Here is a 21,858-nt window from a genome sequence, read left to right as displayed (position 1 = left end):
CTGCCTGGGCATCCTTCCCCATCAAGCCCTCCCGTTTGGTAATTCTGGTAAGGATCCTGCCCGGCTCCAATTTTATAACAGGGACTATAATGGTCCCTTGATAGGCGGCTGGAAATTCAGCCCTCATTCTGAATATAGCTTTTCGCCTCGTTAGAAACCTGCTTCGATATGTTTGACTGGTCCAGAGGGGTTCACGCAGGAAGATGGGAATTTAAATAGGCACTAAGGATGGACTAGTTCCCCCACGGTAACCGGAGAGAGAGCAAAGCGTCTGTCTCCCATGCTGTTTGGAAACTTTGTTTGCTAATATTTCGGCTTCCTCTTGCACAACTGGAAGAAACGAATCTTTGCAGACTCTGAAGGAGGCTGACTCTTCTCAGTAGTGTCACTCTCGCTTGTACTGAAAGCAACTTCCAGCGGACTCTGGGCTTGCAAGAAAACCATTACATTAGATTAAAGGGATTCTTCCAGTGAGGATCTCTACGATTCAGTTCTGATCCCATCCTTCTTCTGGGGACAAAATGTTTCCATGCAGCCTCTTAAGAACAATTATGGCCATTTTCTAAGTTGTTTCCGCCATTCTTTGTACACAACAAATAAAATCCTTTCTGGGTGTGAATACTCAAAGGTGTAATACGGGATGATAAAATAGATCCTGTTATTAAATAAATGTCATGCTCCAGTGAGTGGTAGGTACAACTAAATCCTCAAAGATGATCGTTCCAATCGTGTACCACCTGAAAGGTGAACTCTCACTATAACTTAGAGCCAGGATTACATTAACACAAGAAATAGAGGAGGAAACGTTTTTCTCCTTCCAGTATGTCCCAATTTCCACTGGATGAGATGATACTGGATCTTTACTTAATATGCATTTTTACTGGTATAAATTTGTACATATATGTTACTGAATCAAGCTATGTGTAACAAAGGGGTGAGAGACAGAGACATATACTAGTTACCATTGTACAGTAACCAGAAGTTGGTTCTGTACAGTGGTGTAATTATATTCACTATTGTACTTCTTGTTCCTCCTTCTTTCCCTTCATTTGGGGAGGGGGAGTGTTAGCTTAAAAGGACATTTTACAGCTTTTTTTAAAAAAATTAAGATTATTTTATGATTTATTATTTCATAAATTGATGATTCTTTAAACTGTTTCTTTACTGATATTTTCTCTTTTGCTTGTGCACACTGGTTTGTTATTGAAGATTTTCTAGCTTGTAAAGATGATAAACACGAGTGCACCTATTATGAAAAAAACAACAACCCCTTAAATGTATACAGTTACATGGATGCTACAGATGGATACAAGGGAATCAGAGTAAGTCCAGTGTTAGGCCTCCAAACTGTGACAATCTCCCATTAATTCTATACTCTGTACTGGAATGCTGGAAACAGAGTTGCCATACTATGGGCCAGATTCTGATACCCTGACGTACACCCATTCCCCTCCTGCTTCTGTAGATTTCAATGGGATGCCTTGCAGAGTATGGTGCTAGTTGCTGTAAGGCTGGCAGAATCTGGCTTTCTTGTTTAAAAGTACTTTAAACCAATCTTAAATGAAGGGCTCATTTAAGATTATGAAGTGAAATTAGGTAGTTTCATACATATAAACCACCTGATCAAGGTTGTAAGAACTCTTTTCAGAGTTCTTACTATATGCCTCAGGGGAAAGAAAGGAGCAGCTGGAGAGCTGAGGGATTTAACAGAAAAACTAAAACAAATGAATCACTGTGTATGGAAACAAATCTGGACATGTAAACAAAACACATCAGGAATTTACAGAATCAGGGAGACCCAAGAGGAGGGTCTGAAAAATACAAAGAAAAGAGAATATGTTCTTTTGGAAAGAATGGATGTTAACTGGAAACCAGTTATATATCACTAGGTATAAATGGAATTGGATGTTTTATTATGTGAGTCTTGTGCATATGCACAAGACGTTTTTCCCACAACACATTGGCACTGAGGTTGCTTACTGCTTGGCAATTGGGGTTTGCTCCCCTTTTCCTGGAGCACTGAGCAAGGGCTGTTCTGTTAAGATCAGGTGGGTCTCTCTCTCATGATTAATCTCTTATGAAGACAAGGGATACTGGACCTTGGTGGACCTCACTCCTTCCTATCTTTATCAGTTATGCATGCGGAGACATAGAGAAAGAGAATGGGCACTGGCAATCCTCCTGTAGAGCTATTCCAAGGCACACTGTAATTACAACTCCAGTTTGTGTGCTACTCATAACAATTCTAATTAAAAACACAATATTCAGCTTTGGATCAACAATTGCAATGTGTTCCAATCAGAAACATAGAAATAAATTAGAGAAATTTCATCCACCCTAATTTGATAAGTTATAACCACATTTTTGAAAATGCCTACTGATTTTGAGTACCTAAGTTCAGATACCACGGGCTTGATTTTCAAACCACCATCTACAGGTCCCACTGATTTTAATGGGATTTGTGGGCCCTCAGCACTACTGAAAATTGGGCATCCAAAATTAGTTTATGCTTTTGAAAATGGGGGCCTGTCTCTGATACACACCCCGGTTGGTCTTGCATGGAATTGATGGAGACATAGGGTCTACTTTCCTCTGCACTATCATGTTCTTTTCAAGATTATAGCTTTAAAAAACAACACATGCCATGCTCACCGTAAGATGGAAAGCAATAGAATTAGAATTTATCTATTTTTTACATTGTGAAGATTGTGAAGACACCAATTACAGGCGAGGGAAGAGACATTACTGCTTTACAGTTCTTTCTTACACACAAAGTTGGATTCCCTGGTGTGTCAAGCTCACTTTGTATCACTTATAAAGGGAGGAGCTGTGGGGGAGTGCAAGTCTGCTATGCCCAATTTTCCACTGGTGTAGTCCTTGCATAAGGTACAGCTGCTTTTCTGCAACTTTAATTTGTGCCAGAGGCAGACAGCTATGAATCAGGGAGTCACAATCAGCTCCCTGACAGCACACTCTCTTGACTGTGACCACATACAGCTTGGGCACAGTGGAAAGTCAAACCCTTGATATTCCTAAAAAGTATTGTACAGACTAGTAATAATGGGTATTGTAAAACCCTATATTTCATTATTTGTTTATGGTAGCATCCACAATGTGCTAGGCACTTTCCAAACATTCAAGAAGCATCAGTCCCTACTCCAAGAAGCTCACAATCTAAAGACAGAAAGATAAGAAAACACAATGTAATGGAACAGAAATAACAGGAGGCAATTCCCCATTCATTCCCTAATTCATCTGTGTTAGCTGTAGTACTTTATACTGTAAAAATGTTTTATAATTTTTCCTTTTCTTCTTCTGCAGGACCCACAGAGGGAATTGATCCTTGCTGCTCTTTCTTTTTAAAAATCATTTTTAAAATTCCTGTTAAATTAAGTTCATTTTATTCAGTACGCTATGTATTTTTCTAGATGTATTTTCAGCATTTCTAAGTGTTCAAGAACAGCTGAATAAATGCTTCAGACCCTGTTCTACTTACGAAAAAGGGGTGGGAGGGAATTGTTGAGTAAAGTTCAGCAAGTGTTTTATCGTAACAGCTCAAATGGCATGGGAGCATGGACCTCTACGGTCCTTGCTTGTCTAATGGAGTCCCCTGAGACATACAGTTCAAAGCTGTCCACTGCTAACTGATTAAATTAATCAGTACTACCATTAATAATTAAAGATATATTTATATATCCTGCAGTCTATATTGCAAGTGTCTGTTTTGCTGTCTGCAACAATTAAGTGCACATAGCTAGGTCCTTGAGAAGCACAGAGAAATGTTCTTGTAAGTTAAAAGTATTTTATTGATTACATGCAGAAAAGAATACCTATAAAAATAAAAGTCTCCAAACCACTAGTATATTTAGCAAATACACAGCATACATAATTACAGCACAGCAATCGCTGCTCTCTTTTTTTGAAAAGGTGAGTGATCAGGAACTTACTCCAAAAGTACATGTGAACAGCAGAAGCTGCTAAACATTTTTTTCATTTACTGTTCCCTGCACTCTTAGGTCTTGTCTGCATCAAGGAAATTTACCAAAAAATTCAAAACAGTTTTAAAATTGTTTGGAGCACCAGAGTATGGACAAAGCACAGGCTGATGGACCCATTTTTAAAACTGGTCTATAGTCTTATCTATCCTAGTGTTCCAACTGGTTTTAAAACTGGTTTGAATATTCTGAAAAATGTCCCCAGTGTACAGAAGGCCTTAGGGCCTAATCATGATCCCACAGAAATCAAAGGAAGCAGGATCTGGCCCTAAGGCAGCAATTTGGAAAGTGCCAATGAGATGCCAAGGATCAAAATGCTGACTAGAAGACAGGCAACATCTACAGCTGAAGAAAACCGTTCAACCCATAGACTATATGATCTGTATTTCAAGGTGCCATCTAGTGGTATTTTATACGACAGGCATTTCCAAACCCCCTTTTCCCCTCAACAATCTCACAGTGAGCAGGCAATTATCACTCCTTCATTACCAGTGATATACCTGCAGAGAATCAGTTACTGTGTGCAAATTGCTGAGTGGCACAGTATTGGTATATGTATGATAGACAAAGCAGTGTAATATTTTATCATTAAATTTGCCTTTGCTGCTCAGAATAAAAAGGGAGGGCAGAGACTTTTTTGTGCCCTATATCTTTAGGCAAGAAAGGATTCTCATGTCAATCTCATCCTGCTCTCATTGAAGTAAATGGAAGTTTTGCCAATAACTTTAATGGAAGAAAGTTTGGGCCCTTAGCACATACACTACAGTGCTTAATTCCAGATTCCAATAATTACCTGATAGCCTGTAAGATGCATTTGTGCCAATAGGAAGATTCATTTTCCAGTTGCTCTAACAGTCCAACTGCTAGAAAACCCTCTGTCTGAGGGATTTGGTGATGTTTCACCCATTACACTAATGCAAGAAAAAGACAGAGAAATATAGAGTGGACAGTATAATTGGACACTCTTGTTTTATATAAATATAGAAAAGTGTCAAATTTTGCTCTAATTTACATTGATATAAATCCCAATTAACTCCAGAAAGTCAGTATATTTACTCCTGACTTACATAAAGTTAACAGAGCAGAATTTAGCCCATGAACTTCAGAAAATAAGTATTTTACTAGTCCTTATCAGTAACAGTAGGAAGTAGGGCTGTCAATTAATAGCAGTTAACTCACGCAATTAACTCAAAAAAATTAATAGCAACTAAAAAAATTAATCACAATTAATCGCACTGTTAAACAATAGAATACCAATTGAAATGTATTAAACATTTTGAATGGTTTTCTACTTTTTCAAATATACTGATTTCTATTACAACACAGAATTCAAAGTGTATAGTTCTCACTTTGTATTATTTTATTACAAATATTTTCACTGTAAAAATGATACACAAAAGAAATAGTATTTTTCAATTAACCTCATACAAATACTGTAGTGCAATCTCTTTATCCAGAAAGTGTAACTTACAAATGCAGATTTTCTTTGTTACATAACTGCTCTCAAAAACAAAACAATGTAAAATTTTAGAGCCTACAAGTCCACTCAGCCCAACTTCTTGTTCAGCCAATCGCTAAGACAAACAAGTTTGTTTACATTTACATGAGATGATGCTGCCCGCTTCTTATTTACAATGTCACCTGAAAGTGAGAACAGGCATTCGCATGACACTTTTGTACCCAGCGTTGCAAGGTATTTACAGATATGCTAAACATTTGCATGCCCCGTCATGCTTCGGCCACCATTCGATGCTCGTTAAAAACCAGTGCATTAATTAAATTAGTGACTGAACTCCTTGGGGGAGAACTGTATGCCTTTGGCTCTGTTATACGCACATTCTGCCATAAATTTCATGTTATAGCAGTCTGGGATGATGGCTCAGCACATGTTCATTTTAAGAACACTTTCATAGCAGATTTGACAAAACACAAAGAAGATACCAATGTGAGATTTCTAAAAATAGCTACAGCACTCCACCCAAGGTTTAAGAATCAGAAATGCCTTCCAAAATCTGAGAGGGATAAGGTGTGGAGCATGCTTTCAGAAGTCTTAAAAGAGCAACACTGAGATGCGGAAACTATAGAACCCGAACCACCAAAAAAGAGAATCAACCTTTTGCTGGTGGCATCTGACTCAGATGATAAAGATGAACAAGCATTGGTCTGCTCTGCTTTGGATCGTTATCGAGCAGCACCCATCATCAGCATGGACGCATGTCCTATGTAATGGTGGTTGAAGATGAAGGGACATATGAATCTTTAGTGGATCAGGCATATAAATATCTTGCCACGCTGGCTACAACGGTGCCATACGAACACCTGTTTTCACTTTCAGGTGACATTGTAAACAGGAAACGGGCAGCATTATCTCCTGTAAATTGTAACCAGATTTGAGGCATGTCTTCACTAGCAATGTTAAAGCGCTGCCGCAGAAGCACATTAGCGTGGCTCTGTAGTCGCGGCACCGGCCCTCCGAGAACTCTCCCAGCGCTGTAAAAAACACACCCCCGCAAGGGGAGTAGCTCCCTCCACTGGTGCACTATCTACACTGCCTCTTCACAATGCTGAAACTCGCAGCGCTCAGGGGGGCGTTTTTTCACACCCGTGAGCAAGAAAGTTGCAGCAGTGTAAAGTGGCAGGGTAGACAAGGCCTTGGTTGTCTGAGCTACTGGCGGAAGTAGGACTGAGTGGACTTGTAGGCTCTAAAGTTTTACTTTGTTTTATTTTTCAGTGAAATTATTTTTTGTACATAATTCTATACTTGTAAGTTCAATTTCCATGATAAAGAGATTGCACTACAGTACTTGTATGAGGTGAATTGAAAAATACTATTTCTTTTGTATTTTATAGTGAAAATATTTGTAATCAAAAATAAATATAAAGTGAGCATTATATACTTTGTATTCTGTGTTGCAATTGAAATCAATATATTTGAAAATGTAGAAAACATCCAAAAATATTTAAATAAATGGTATTCCCTTGTTTAACAATGTGATTAATCAAGATTAATATTTTTAATTGCTCGAAAGCCCTAGCGAAGCACTAAAATCAGTGGAAATAGAGTAGTAAAGAAATATACTTAGAAGAGCATGTGAAACTTAAAACCATACACTTTTTAAAATTTCATTTTGGTGCCATTGCAGCTTCAGAAAGGGAACTAAGCTAATTTTACAACCCTCTGATTTCCTTTTTCCTTTGTATGTAGACATTACGGATAGTCACACTAACAATCAGTGGCATTTTCATGCCTCCAGGGGAAGTTGCACAAATTTAAGAGAGGAGAAGGATGGGAGGTGTGAAAGCATTCAATTGTTACTTTTAAAAAATAATACTTTGTTGAAAACTTTCTTTCGTTATCTTCATAAGAAACACAAACTCAACAGAGGAAATATAAAAAAAAACAACAACTCCTTCCCTGTTATCATCTCCTACCCCCCATACCCCCAAAACCTAAAACATTACAAATAAGCAACCTGCTTGGTCAGGTCACATGAATCATTTGAGTAGGTATTTAATTGATAAATAAAAACAACTCTTTTTTAAAGTGCCCTCTGCTGAGGCACTTAAGACACTGCAGTTAAAAGATGATAAAACAGCATAAGAGAGCTATTAATAAGCAAATAAAAATGGTAAAAAAGTAATAAAAAAGCAACATCATTAAATCATTCAGTGGGTATGTCTGACCCCTTTAGGGTTTGCATTTTATACATATATTCTTCCCCATGCTTCTCCCATCTGTATACTATATTTAATAAAATATGTGTGAATGATCTCTCAGACTCTGATCTTGCAAACATTTTGATGCTTATCCTTACGCATGGAGTAGTCTTACTGAGTTCAAAGGTTAATCATATGCAGTCATAATCTATGAATAAGTGTTTGCAAGATAAGGACCTAATTTTGTATGCTCCTCTTCCCCAGAGTATATAAGCATCCATCCTGGCAAACACTTATGCACAATGAACCTTACTCACAACTAGTTCCATGGAGTTCAATTTTGCAATTTTGGAGTTCAATTTTGCAGATATGTATCCCCCTCAAGCTTGTCTTCTCTGGACTAAACATATCCAACTCTTTCAATCTTTCTTCGTCGGTCATGTTTTCCAAACCTTTTATAATTTTTGTTGCTGTCCTCTGGACTTTCTCCAATTAGTCCACATCTTTCCTGAAGCGTTGTACCCAGAACTGGACACAATACTCCCGTTGAGGCCTTATCTGTGCTGAGTAGAGGGGAAGTATTACTTCTTATGTCTTGCTTGCAACATTCCTGCTAATACATCCCAGAATGACATTTGCCTTTTTGCTGCAGCAGCACATTGTTGACTAACATTCAATTTGTGAGCCACTATAACCCACAAATCCTTTCTGCAGTACTGCTGCTTAGCCAGGTATTCCCCATGTTGTATTTGTGCATTTGATTTTTCCATCTTGAGTGTAGTACTTTGCACTTGTCTTCATTGAATTTCATCTCATTGATTTCAGACCAATTCTCCAAATTATTAAGATCACTCAAATTCTGATCCTGTCTTCTGAAGTGTTTTGTCATCTACAAATCTTATAAGCATACTCTCTACATCCAAGTAACTAATGAAAATATTTATTAGTATCAGACCCAAGACAGACCCACAAGGTACTCCTCCAAGGAACACTGGGAATTATTGCATGCTCTGAGTAATGTCTTTCAATCAGTTGTGTACCCACCTCATAGTAACTTAATCTCAAGACTATTACTTCCCTAGTTTGCTTATGAGAATGTCATGTCAGACTGTATCAAAAGTCTTACTAAAATCAAATATATCATATCTTCTAATTCCCTTCATATGCTAGGCCAGTAACCTTGTCAAAGAAGGAAATTGGATTGGTTTGGCATGTTTTGATCTTGACGATTCCATGTTGGCTATTACTTATCACCTTATTATTCTCCAGGTTTGAACAAATTTGATTGTTTAATAATTTGTTCCAGTATCTTTGTAGGTATCAAAGTTAGACTGTCTTATCTATAATTTCACAGGTCCTCCTTTCCACCCTTTTTAAAAATAGGTACAATGTTTGCCCTTCTCCAGCCATCCTCCATGAGTTCTCAAAGATAACTGCCAATGATTCAGAGATTACTTAAACTAGTTCCTTAAGTACCCTAGGGTGAGTTTCATCAGGCCCTACCAACTTGAATACATCTAACTTATCTAAGTATTCTTTAATCTGTTCTTTCTCTATTCTCATCCAAGATACTTCCCCTTTGTTGTTAATATTAATTGTATTAAATACCTAATCACAGTTAATCTTTTTAGTGAAAACTGAAGTAAAAAATGGAAACAATTCAGCCTTCTTTGTGCTGTCCGTTATTTGATGCTGCAAACACTATATACCTACTTAAGTTTACATGTCAGTAGTTCCCTTAACCTCTGTGAGGTCACTCATGGGTAAAATTAAGCATATGCTTATGTGTTTGCAGGATCTAGACCCTAATTTCCACCTTAGAATTTACCTGCCTACCTATTGGTTTCATTAGGCTTGAATTCCATTTTCTGAAGGATAACCACTTGGCTCAAATCAACTCTTGAACCTGGCAATGTATTTTTTATTTCCAATAGCACCCACATTGTGTGTGCTGGGTGCTTTCCAAATACAGAATACACACAATTGCTGGTCTGAGAAGTTTGAACTCTAGAGACGTTTAAGTAAACAAAGGAACAACAGGAACAAAAAAAAGGAGCAATAAATATATTGCAGTCACAAGACTATTGTTAAGACTGTCAGAATTTTCTGTTTATAAATAAGGCATATAAATTATAATTAACTTACTCATTTAACCAGTTTTTGTTTAGTAGGCCTGCCTACTATGATTGTTATGATATGCTTTAAAAGTTTCTATACTGACTGAGCCTAACAATTTTAATTTCCTCCTTCTTTTACTTTAGGATCTCTTTAACTAGCTTCCTCAGTTTTGTTTTTTGTTAAGTTCCCTTTTCAAAAGTTTGTCATCACAGTGCTAGGTTTTAGTATGACTCCTCTCTCGCTGACTTTGAACTTCATTATATTGTGTGCTCTAGCAAGAGCTATTACAAGAAGTAACCTTTTCACTACTAAATTCAGCTGCAAAATTCATCTTTCTTTCCCAGTGTTCTTACCCTGTCATCCATTTTTGAATCCCTCCACTGGCTCTCCATTCTCCACCACATCAGATTCAAGCAATTTGTGATCACCTGCAAAGTTCTTCAGAACTACCTCTTCCTTATTTGCCCATTATCCCTTTCTCCCCAACCTATGGTGCTAGTCTCAACAACCCATTTGTCCACTTCTCCCAGTCCCACACACTTTCTTCAAGTTGCTCCCATGCATCCACTGCCCACTCTGAGCTGATCCACAAAGGTTGAATGATGAAAAAAACTTATATATTTGATTTTGCTTAGACCTCTCCCTCTCCCCGCTTCCCCCACACAATCTCTCTGCTTGTACACTGTATCTGTTTTCTCCATCCTTTCTGTATTTTTGTCTTTTTCAGACTGTATGTCCTTCAGGGCAGGGACCATGTCTTCTCTGCATTTAGAAAGTTCCTAACACAGTTTGAGTGCTACCACAATCTAGATAAATAACCATTAATAATGAACTCTGGCATCTTCGACCCTGCTGTTCTTTTCTGAGAGTTGAAATAAAAAGCGTGTGCAATATATCTGGCTTCCTAGCATGCTAAAATAAATACTCCAGCTGCATTGTTTAGGAAAAGGACTTCAGTTCTGCTATGTTTGCTTTAATTATCTGCACTACTAAACAGGCATGTTTTATTTATGTTCATTCTACCTTGCTAGGGTAAATATCATGCAATACATTTGAAACTTTAATAGAGTCTCTGTATTCACAATGAACACTCACAGGAAAATGAGAATTTTTTTTCATACTCTATCTTGTCAACTTTTCACTTTAGGTGTACCAAAAGCTGCAGCAGCCAGCACAGCACCATCCAAGTCAAAGACTTTCAGTACAAAGTAAGGCTCTTATGTTTGGGTATGAAATTTAGAGGCCAGCAGAAAGCCCAAAACCAAATGTTTTGATTTGACAGTTTTGTCCCAATGAAAAATAATGAACAGTGTGGTCTGAAGTATTTATAATTTATTATTTATGTGAAGCTGGAATAGTGTAAACAACCAGTAAATTGGATTTTCACCTTCTTCCTTTCTAATAACTGTGGGCTATCCATTGCCTTATCTAACCTGGGCAAGGTTTATTCAAGGTGTCTCCCATCTCCAAAAAGCAGAAACTTAAGCATTATATCCAGTCTGATTTTTGAAAGGGGATTTATGGGCTTTCATGCACTCATTTATCCTAGCCTGCCAGTTCCCAACAGCTTCCCATGCCATCCCCCTTTTCCAGAGGTGCTGGAACTAGGGATGCTACCACACCCCCTGGCTTGAAGTGGTTTCCATTATATACAGGGTTTAGTCTGGTTAAATAGCTCTCAGCACCCCTGCCCTTTTCGCTATGCACAAGCTGAGAAAAATCTCTTCTAATAATCTAAAATTGTTCTTAATCAGGCACTCATTTAAGCCTGTGATTAATACAAGGAATATAATAAAATAAAATAAAATAAATAATAATAATAACAAACACAGGCATGTTGGTTCCTTCTTAGAGAAATACACTAACTGATTTGAATCCCAATGGTGTGCCACATAGCTTCTGATTCTGCAATCCTTTCTCACATGAGTAGTCCCATTGACTACTTGGCTGAAGAAGAGTTGCAGGATCTTAGAAAGGGAATAATGCCCCCTAATTTGAAGAGTTATATAAGGCTTTGAGAGCTGGACTACCAAAAAGCAGCTCATAGGTCCTTCTGAAGCTTTCAGTACTTACCATACAAATCAGTTTTGTGACAACCCTCCTTTCTGAATTTGTATAATCAAATTTTATTGACACGTCAGCCGTTCTAGTTTGGAAGTAGAAATGCTCCTTCAGAAAAGCAACCAGCATGAAGACAACACCCATATCACACAAAATGTCATCTTCTCTGCTGAAAACAAGAATGTTAAAAGTTGTGTTTTACCATGAACCAACCATAAAATCCTTCAAATAGCAGAGACTGCACACTTCTACTTTGCAATACATTGACTTGATTCACTACTTTTTGTGGTCACAAGGAACTGCAGGTCCAAAACTGGCTTCTGTCTACTGTTCCAGATTGTTTATCCAAGACTTCTGAGTCTGGCACCCTGTTAGAAGCAAAAAGTATACACTTTGCAACTCTTCTGGCCTTTCACAGAAGGCGTGACCACAAGATGTATGGAATGGGACATTAGATATACTTCACTTCATTGGTGTTGAATAGTAACCAAAGCCAAAAAGGAAACTGTTAGTAAATAAAGGATTTGATAATTTTCTTTGGATTTCTTAATGAGTTTCCCTTTGTCCTATAAAATCATGTAATCTTAGATATTTATAGGTTTCAGAGTAGCAGCCGTGTTAGTCTGTATTCGCAAAAAAAAAAGATTTCAACATAAATATCTAAAAAGAAAAGGAGTACTTGTGGCACCTTAGAGACTAACAAATTTATTTGAGCATAAGCTTTCCTGAGCTACAGCATCTGAATGCATCTGATGAAGTGAGCTGTAGCTCAGGAAAGCTTATGCTCAAAAAAATTTGTTAGTCTCTAAGGTGCCACAAGTACTCCTTTTCTTTTTAGATATTTATGTTGAAATCCAGACTGTTATCTGGTCTAGGATAAACTATATAGGTATCATAATAGAGCCTGCCGTATTTGAGAATTTTCAGAACAACATTTGTCTATATGTTCCCCTTAATAATGGTAGTAACTAAAATGTAAACAAATTTTGTAATTAAACTAGAAGCACTGATTAAGAGTATAATTGATATTAAAGGAACACTTTTATTAACCCAAATTTAACCATATAAACCCAAATTTAATTTAGACTTCTCGTAGTCAATAGGGCAATGATTCTCAGACTATCTTAGTGGTCAGCATAACGAAACATTTTAAAAATCGAACAGTGTTAAGTGGAGGGCTAGCGAGAGGAGGTGGGATCATGAGTAGATCTTGGGTTACAAAGTGGTGCAAAGGACAAAAAAACACTAGAGAAGCACTGAGAGAGAGCATGATGGATTTTCAACAGCTTTATTTATCAAATTAATGCATTGGGTGCTATGTAACAATACATATAATACAGTCCTGGCCCTACCGATCTCATTTTATAGTTTAAATAAAATAAAAACGGAATAGGTGAGATACAAATATTGTACGAGAGGGATAAAATGGCTAACAGTATTAGGAACACAAGGTTGCAGTTTAGTTATCTGTATAACTAAATCCCTTACACGATTCAATATATACACACACACACACATATAAATGACTGTATGAACAAGAGACTGAATGGACCTGTGACACAGCACTTTTTTTTAGTGATCATTAGCATTCTGTGACTAAAAACGGTACTGTATCTAAACCCAAGGGCTGTAGAGCACTGAATAGACCTGGATTCTACTCTCAGCTCTGCCACTAGCCTGCAAGGTGACCTTAAGCAAGTCATTTCACCAGTTTGTGCCTCAGTTTTCCTACCCGCAAAATGGGGATAATGTTGTCCTCCTTTGGAAAGCGTTTTGAGATCTAGGGATGAAAGGCGCTATAGGGCTACCAACCCTCCAGGACTGGCCTGGAATCTCCAGGAATTAAAGATTATGGCATGTGAAGAAACCTCCAGGAATAGGGTCCAAACAAAACTGGCAACCTTAACAGATAGGTATTATTATCATACCGCTAAAAAGCGGGATCCATCCTAAAGCCTTCTAAGTGCATACAGCCTTTTTGATACCCCTCACTGACACTCAATCTACTATGACTTGAAATGGTCACCGCTCCCTTGGACCAAAATATGATCCATCAGACTACAAGCAAAAATATAACCGCCCCATTAGCCAGGCCAAGGTATTTCCAGCATCCCGAGTAACAGAGGCAGTTCTCCTCCGGCCGGAGCGAGCCCCTGTACGTGGGACTAGGGCTGAAAACAGAGGTATGAGAGGCAGCTGTGCCTGGATTTTCGGGTGCTTCGTTGACACTAACGCCCCCTCCCCTATTAGCTGACCTCGCTCCAGGCCGACGCGCCTTCGGGTCAGCTCTGGCTGCAAACCGGCCTGTACAGTAGCCGTACGCTGCCAGGGCGCATGCTCAGCACGGGCCCTCACCAGCAATGGCCAGCCGCACTAACTGGCACCGCCCCGCACAGCGCTCCACGCAGCCGCACCTGGACAAGCCGCTGCCCTCACCCCACCCCCGCGGCGCGCGGCTAACTCCACCCCCCACCCCTACACACGTGGCCGCTCCAACTGCCGAGCCGACAATCATCCCGTGACTCTGATAGGGCGAACGGCCGCCTAAAGAACAGGCTGCGCAAGCGAGTCGAGAATCCCCGTCGTGGGGTGTGCGCATGTGCTATAGAAAGCTACGCATGCGCATCTGGAGTCCCGGGGGGCGTGCAAGAAAAGCAGTTTCTTCTTTAACTCTTCCTGTGCCGGGCGGCGCCGATTCGGCGGCAGTTACTGCCACTGGTGGCGCGTCGTGACGCTTCGGCCAGCCATCACGTGGGCGTGACGCACAAGGGAGAGGGGCGGAGGGACGCAGGTGTGCGGAGCCTCCCAAGGCTCGTGCGCTACTGGGGGAGCCGTTCCCCCTCCCCCTCCCCGCTTGGGGCGCAGGTGCGTATTGGGGGGCGTGGGAAATGGGGGCGTGTGTGGGTTTGTTCCCAGGGCTCCCCTGTCTCACATTTGTTTCCCTCTCCAGGCTGCTCTGTGGCGGCAGTGGCTGGCGATGGCCCAGGCTCCCATGGAGGAGGAGGAGTGCCCCGAGCTGGTTCCCATAGAGGATCAGGCGGTTGGGGGAGAAGAGGCTGAACCCAGCCACAGCACCAAGATCCCAGTCACTATCATCACAGGCTATTTAGGTAACCAGCTCACCTAGCAGCCCTAAGCCTTGAGCTTCCTCTGTGGGGTCTTTACAAAGCAAACCCGCGCTATTAGGTGCTTTTTACTGGCGCTCTATCAGCGGTCCATACAAAACCAGCATTTTGTTTTATGCATTATACAGTGACTTCAGTTGGGTGCATGGGGAGGAATTTGACTGTTCGTATTCTCCTTGAATAGAACGTATTTCATATTCATGTGATATGTTTTACTTGCAGTTGAGGAATCTGTCGAGTGAGGAGCCCTACTCCAAACAAACCATGCAACCATCTTCCTAGTAGTCTAAATGTCATGACAAAAAGAGTGTATAACTACGTATCTAACGTCACTTCTGATGTTCCTCTAAACTACATGTTTTCCATTTACAGTATGTACAGTACAAGCTTGGTGTCATGGTACCACTATCTTTAGAAAGTTGCAATGTGCTTGTGGAATCATTTTGGAGAGTTAAATGAGCTTCTGTGGTTACTCTTATAAAATAGCTCATGAGTCCTGACCTGCACAGTTAAGGCTTGTCTACACAGCAAGTCACTGCATGGCAAGCCCGTAGTGTGAATCTACAGCTGAGCTGCCCTCTGGGACTTTAAGTGCGCTGTAGGAGTGTCCACATGGGACATTACTGTGCTGCAAGCTGGTGCACATCCTGGCTTGCTGTGCAGTAATTTGCTATATAGACAAACCTTAAATTGGCTTTCCATCTGTAGCAGTCAGTACATTTTGTTCCATCAAAAGATGAGTGCTAAGATTACATGAGTAAGCACTCAAAATGTGAGGCAAGTGTTTAAATGGATGTCTTGCATGACTGATTGTATAACTGACCAAACACTTTTGACACAGTTTGAAAAAGTGCACTGCAAAATTGTATGAATGCAGTATTGCCAACCCCAAGCATTCAAAATTCATGAGATTGGTTTAAAAATCACAGAAAGGACATTTTAAAAAAGATTCTGTTTCAAGAGAGCCAATGCAGAATATTTTTTTATTTCCCAGCTCCTAGGGAGCCCAGCTGCAGAAGCTCCTGCTGCTCTGCTTCTTCACCAACCACCTCAAAAATGATAATTATATTTTTTTTCCCCCAAAACATAGTGACCTGGAGAGGTGACAGTTGCTCCATAGTTAAGGTTGCAACTCAATTTATGTTTATAAGCCCAATTTTGGCCTCTCACTCTCAGATTCACAGAAATCCATACAGGTCTCAAAACTTAGGTTAGATCTAAGGCTGAGGTAAATTTTTTCAGCAAAATTGAAGGGATCAATAGGAAAATAGAAAGGTGGATAAGGAATTGGTTAAAGGGGAGACTACAACAGGTCCTACTGAAAGGTGAACTGTCAGGCTGGAGGGAGGTTACCAGTGGAGTTCCTCAAGGATCGGTTTTGGGACCAATCTTATTTAATCTTTTTATTATTGACCTCGGCACAAAAAGCGGGAGTGTGCTAATAAAGTTTGTGGATGATACAAAGTTGGGAGGTATTGCCAATTTAGAGAAGGACAGGGATATCCTACAGGAGGATCTGGATGACCTTGTAAACTGGAGTAATAGTAATAGGATGAAATTTAATAGAAGTGTATGGTCATGCATTTAGGGATTAATAACAAGAATTTTAGTTATAAGATGGGGACGGAGATATATAAGGTATAATGGAGGAGGAGAAGGACCTTGGAGTATTGGTTGATCATAGGATGACTATGAGCCACCAATGTGATACGGCCGTGAAAAAAGCTAATGCGGTCTTGGGATGCATCAGGAGAGGTATTTCCAATAGGAATAAGGAGGTTTTAGTACCGTTATACAAAGCACTGGTGAGACCTCACCTGGAATACTGTGTGCAGTTCTGGTCTCCCATGTTTAAGAAGGATGAATTCAAACTGGAACAGGTACAGAGAGGGGCTACTAGGATGATTTGAGGAATGGAAAACTTGTCTTATGAAAGGAGACTCAAGGAGCTTGGCTTGTTTAGCCTAACTAAGAGAAGGTTGAGGGGAGATATGATTGCTCTCTATAAATATATCAGAGGGATAAATACCGGAGAGGGAGAGGAATTATTTAAGCTCAGTACCAACGTGGATACAAGAACAAATGGATATAAACTGGCCACCAGGAAGTTTAGACTAAAATTAGACGCAGGTTTCTGACCATCAGAGGAATGAAGTTTTGGAATAGCCTTCCAAGAGAAGCAGTGGGGGCAAAAGATCTATCTGGCTTTAAGATTAAACTCGATAAGTTTATGGAGGAGATGGTATGATGGGATAACATGGTTTTGGTAATTAAGTATTCATGGTAAATAGGCCCAGTGGCCTGTGATGGGAAATTAGATGGGGTGGGATCTGAGTTACCCAGGAAAGAATTTTCTGTAATATCTGGCTGGTGAATCTTGCCCATATGCTCAGGGTTAGCTGATCGCCATATTTGGGGTCGGGAAGGAATTTTCCTCCAGGGCAGATTGGAAAAGGCCCTGGAGGTTTTTTGCCTTCCTCTGTAGCATGGGGCACGGGTCACTTGCTGGAGGATTCTCTGCTCCTTGAAGTCTTTAAACCACGATTTGAGGACTTCAATAGCTCAGACATAGGTGAGAGGTTTTTTCGCAGGAGTGGTGGGTGAAATTCTGTGGCCTGCGTTGTGCAGGAGGTCAGACTAGATGATCATAATGGTCCCTTCTGACCTAAATATCTATGAATCACAATTCCAAAAATCCATGGAAGATTTTTGCCAACTTTAACCTTCCCCCCCCCCCCCCCCCAAAAAAAAAAAAAAAAGAAGAAGAAGATGAAATCAACTCTGCTGAACTTGCCTAGCTGAGTTCTCATGCCTAGGACTAAAATTTAGTTGATTAGTATGAAATTATTAACATTTCTTTCAAAACAATGCTATGAAACATCTACTCCAGCAGTATTGATATAGAATAACAAATGACTGCTGGGAACCTAAACTTTAATTTAAAAAAAAAAGTTTTCAGCCGAGTTCATTGCAAAAATAGATAGGAATGTAACCTCATTGTTAAGAAGACTTATCAAATGGGGAAAGAGAGAATTTTATATCAAAAGATTTGCCATGGGTGGGAAGAGACTGGTGAGCCCATTAAGACTTACAGGGCATGGAGGGAACTCAGTAAGGCTTCTAAGATTTATGTGGAGTTCTGCAATAATCCCCTGGGTTCTCTTCCAAGTACTACAAATAATTTTTAAAAAATTTAATTACAAATATAAAAATAAAATGTAAAGCTTCTGAAGGTATCAGATCAGAGAATGAGTACTAGCTCTCCATTGGTTGTTAATTTCTAAAAAGTATATTTCAGGAGCATGATGTAATATTGAATTTGAAAATTCTCCTTATATTTTATTTTTGATCTACTGAAATTTGTGCTGTTTTTTAGGTGCTGGGAAGACCACTCTTCTTAACTATATTTTGACAGAACAACATACCAAAAGAATAGCAGTTATTCTAAATGAGTTTGGAGAAGGTATGTAATGCTACAGAAATATTGTATAGAAACAAAAATTGGAATACATAAACATTTTCCTGTTTTGTTAAGAAATGCTTTAGGAAAGTAAACTATTAAAAGCAGACAAATGGTATAATGGTGCATGGATTGATATCTAAATTGATTGATCCCCAAACTAAGGCTATCGGAGTGGCTTATGCAGTTTCTAAGCAGTGTAAAATTGAGACCATGTCCTCAATAAGCGTGTACATGTGGGATGAACACTACAATAAAAATTCAAAAGTTTGCTTGTAGATTTGGGATATGTCACATCCCTTTTGTTCAAAAGAATGCTAGTAGACATTGTTGTTCAACTAACATTGAATATAAATAACTTGCACAAGACCAAACTAAAGAGAAGATTAGTAGTGTAATAAATCAAGCTTCCCTAGCAAGAAATATGTCAAATGATTGTAGTAGAGCTTGCAACTGTTGTAGCTGGAAAATGAGATTCCTTCACTTTTTCCAGAAACTTAGTGCTAATTTTTTAAAATTGGAACTGATTACTTTGCTCTGCTTTTTATATGGCTGTTGATGATGAAGAAATATAGTACTGAGAACCTGTGCCATCCCCTACCCTACTATAGTGATGTTGGCAAGTTTCCATCTTCATTATAAAAATTCTTGCTATGGATAACTCAATTCATAATCTGTGAGCAGAGTCGAGAGAAGATTATTTCTAGGAGTAGTAGACAAAGCACTGAGTTGGGAGTCAAGAACCATGGAGCTCTAAATCTAGTACGGCCAATGACTTGCTAATTGGCCTTAAGCAAGTCACACAAACTCTCAGTTAATGTCTGCAGTTTTAAGAATGTGTAAGAGCTAAGTATTAAACCATTTTTCTTTGTCTCATACATAAATTCAATTTGTCAGCATAAATGACTATTATACCACCGTGAATGCCTCACCTCCATTCCGCCTACACATTCAAATAAATGGGGAATACTTCTACTTCTTGCAAGTTTATTTTTTGTTCTTCATAGGATGATCTGGCTCTTGGACCTTAAGTTTGCCTACTATAAAAATGATTGCTTAAACTAAGTATAATGTCTAAAGAATTTGTCAGAAAGGTTTGATGAGAACATGGAACACAAATAAAGCTCAGAAATCTATCCCGTTTGAATTTTTCTCATCTTATTTTTCAGGTATTGTTGCACGTTTGTAGGTTTAAAATTTGCTACTTACACCCTTCCTGTATTTCTAGGAAGTGCCTTGGAAAAATCCTTGGCTATAAGTCAAGGTGGAGAACTCTATGAAGAATGGCTGGAGCTCAGAAATGGTTGCCTGTGCTGTTCAGTAAAGTAAGGAATATTTTGTGGAGGTGGTTTATATAAACATTCGGCGTAAGCTTGGGGTTTGTTCTCTCTTTAAATTTCATTTTTTCACAGTCCATTATGTATACCTGGATATTTGATAGGCATTAGGTATATCATCTACAGCGTTTTTTAAAAAAAAAAAAAGCTAAATGATGCTGAACTTCTTGCTCTTCTATTTTTTTTTTTTTTAAATGTCAGAATCTTGAAGTAATGTGTGTTTTCAATTTTGGTATTTTATTACTTTGTATCATAATTGTTTTACATACTTGCATCAAATGTTGACTGACCTATTGGGGAAGAAGAATAGTTGAATATCTATAAAAACCACAGAAAGGCAAATTCTCACTCTCAAAAGGAATGAATGTTCTACTTATAGTATCACAGAAACTGAGCACAGTGGTTTATTAGAGGTCAATAACAATGTATAAAATAGAATGACTAATTAGTACAATATGCCCTCCATAAGATATTCAAATATAGTATTTTGGAAAGTAGCTCATTTGAAAGGCTTTGCTTATTAGATAAAACTATGACTAGCTGAATTGTAGAGCCCCCTTGTTTAGCCTCTTATTTTTAATCGAATATTAAGAGAGCCATCCCCAGAGGATTCTCCTGTCGCAGATGAAATTGCAAATGTTGATTCCTTCCAGTCTGCAGTCACCCATGGAAATAGTTACTGAAGGTTTTATTGCCCCTAATATTTTCCTGCCCTGTGTGCCTTCGTGCTCTACCTGCGTGGTAGAGCCATCGTTGAACACGCATGTTCCATAATAACTTGCAGACAACAGTCATGCTTAACCTCAAGAAGGTGGTAGAGGAGCTTCAAAATTGAGGGAAGACCTGCCTTAGAGTTGTCAAGGAAATTAACAGTATGTTGATTAAATTTGCTGATGGTATTATATTGAGAAAAGCTACAAACACCAGTGAGGTTGGAGAAGTAATACTTAAAGACCTAGAACAATTTGAATTTGAAAATGGACACAACATAGCACACATAATGATGAAATTTAGTGTTGGTGGGTGGGAGGAATACAAAATAATCTATGTGAAATAGGGTTGGGGAATCCAAAATACAGATACTTGATAGGCAGAAACCTGGAAATCAGTAATCCTAAAAAAGACATAGGAATGATAGTGGACAGCAAATTATACATGAGTTTGCAGTGTGGAGAATTTTTGGTTTACATTGCCTAAATGTAGTTTTGGATAGATATAGATATATATGAGGTATCACATCAAGGAGCAGGAATAACGACCGCATCTGCAATAGTCCCATCTTTTTGTTCTGTTTACAGCGTCTAGTACAGTGGGGCCCTGGCTCATGACTAGGGCTTGTTGGCACTACTGCAAAACTAATAACACTGTGTTCAGTTTTGGGCATCTACTGTCCAGAAACATGAAGAACCTATTGAAGAGAGTTAAGAGAACCAAAATGATCAGGGGCTGGAGGGATTGATTTGAAGAGAGTTTTAAGAGATACGAATATAACTTGCCAAAGATTACTGTGATGGAGACATAACTCTACAAATATTTGAAAAGAATAAAAGTAAAGGGTGAAAAATTAAGGGTAGTATTTGGGGTGCAGGGGAGAGGTTATAATTAAATAAAGGGGTGAAATTATGGGCAGTAATATAGACCCCAATTAGTGCGAACTTTCTGACAGTGAGACTGTTAGGCTGTAGAGTAGTCTCCCAGTGGAAATTGTATAAGCTTTAACACTTGGAACATTTTAAACTTGCTTGGACAAAGCAGTAGAAAAGGTACTGTAAGTGACCTCTTGTATTGACAGGGAGACAGACTAGGTGACCTACTAGGTCTTTTCCTTTTTTAATATCTGTCACATTATGAATGCTGATGCATGTAATTAACATGTTGGATTCCTTTTATAACGCTAATTGAGATGTACAGTAACACTTTTGTTGAGTCACTAATAATACCACACCAACTCAAAGTGGCACCAGACCCTGCCAGAACAACGGTTGCAAAACCTGCAGACACATTTCCACTGCTACAATGATCAACACTCCCCACAACACACCTTTGAAGATTCATAGGTCATCCAGTGCACTAAATGCCCCAATAACAACTATGTGGGTGAAAAC

General features: G+C 39.0%; 1 protein-coding gene across 1 annotated transcript in view; it reads left to right on the top strand.

The window, feature by feature from the left end:
- Positions 1-14,408: 14,408 nt before the first annotated feature.
- LOC144265214 (zinc-regulated GTPase metalloprotein activator 1C-like) overlaps positions 14,409-21,858 on the top strand; it is a 42,754-nt gene continuing 35,304 nt past the window's right edge. Inside the window, 4 exon segments of the mRNA XM_077817611.1 lie at positions 14,409-14,696; positions 14,782-14,941; positions 18,333-18,419; positions 19,645-19,741. Of these exon segments, the coding sequence (XP_077673737.1) occupies positions 14,809-14,941; positions 18,333-18,419; positions 19,645-19,741 (317 nt within the window). The 5' untranslated portion in view covers positions 14,409-14,696; positions 14,782-14,808.

Source organism: Eretmochelys imbricata, chromosome 5 (assembly GCF_965152235.1).
Source record: "Eretmochelys imbricata isolate rEreImb1 chromosome 5, rEreImb1.hap1, whole genome shotgun sequence".
NCBI lineage: Eukaryota > Metazoa > Chordata > Testudines > Cheloniidae > Eretmochelys > Eretmochelys imbricata.
This window is presented reverse-complemented; position numbering and strand designations above follow the sequence as displayed.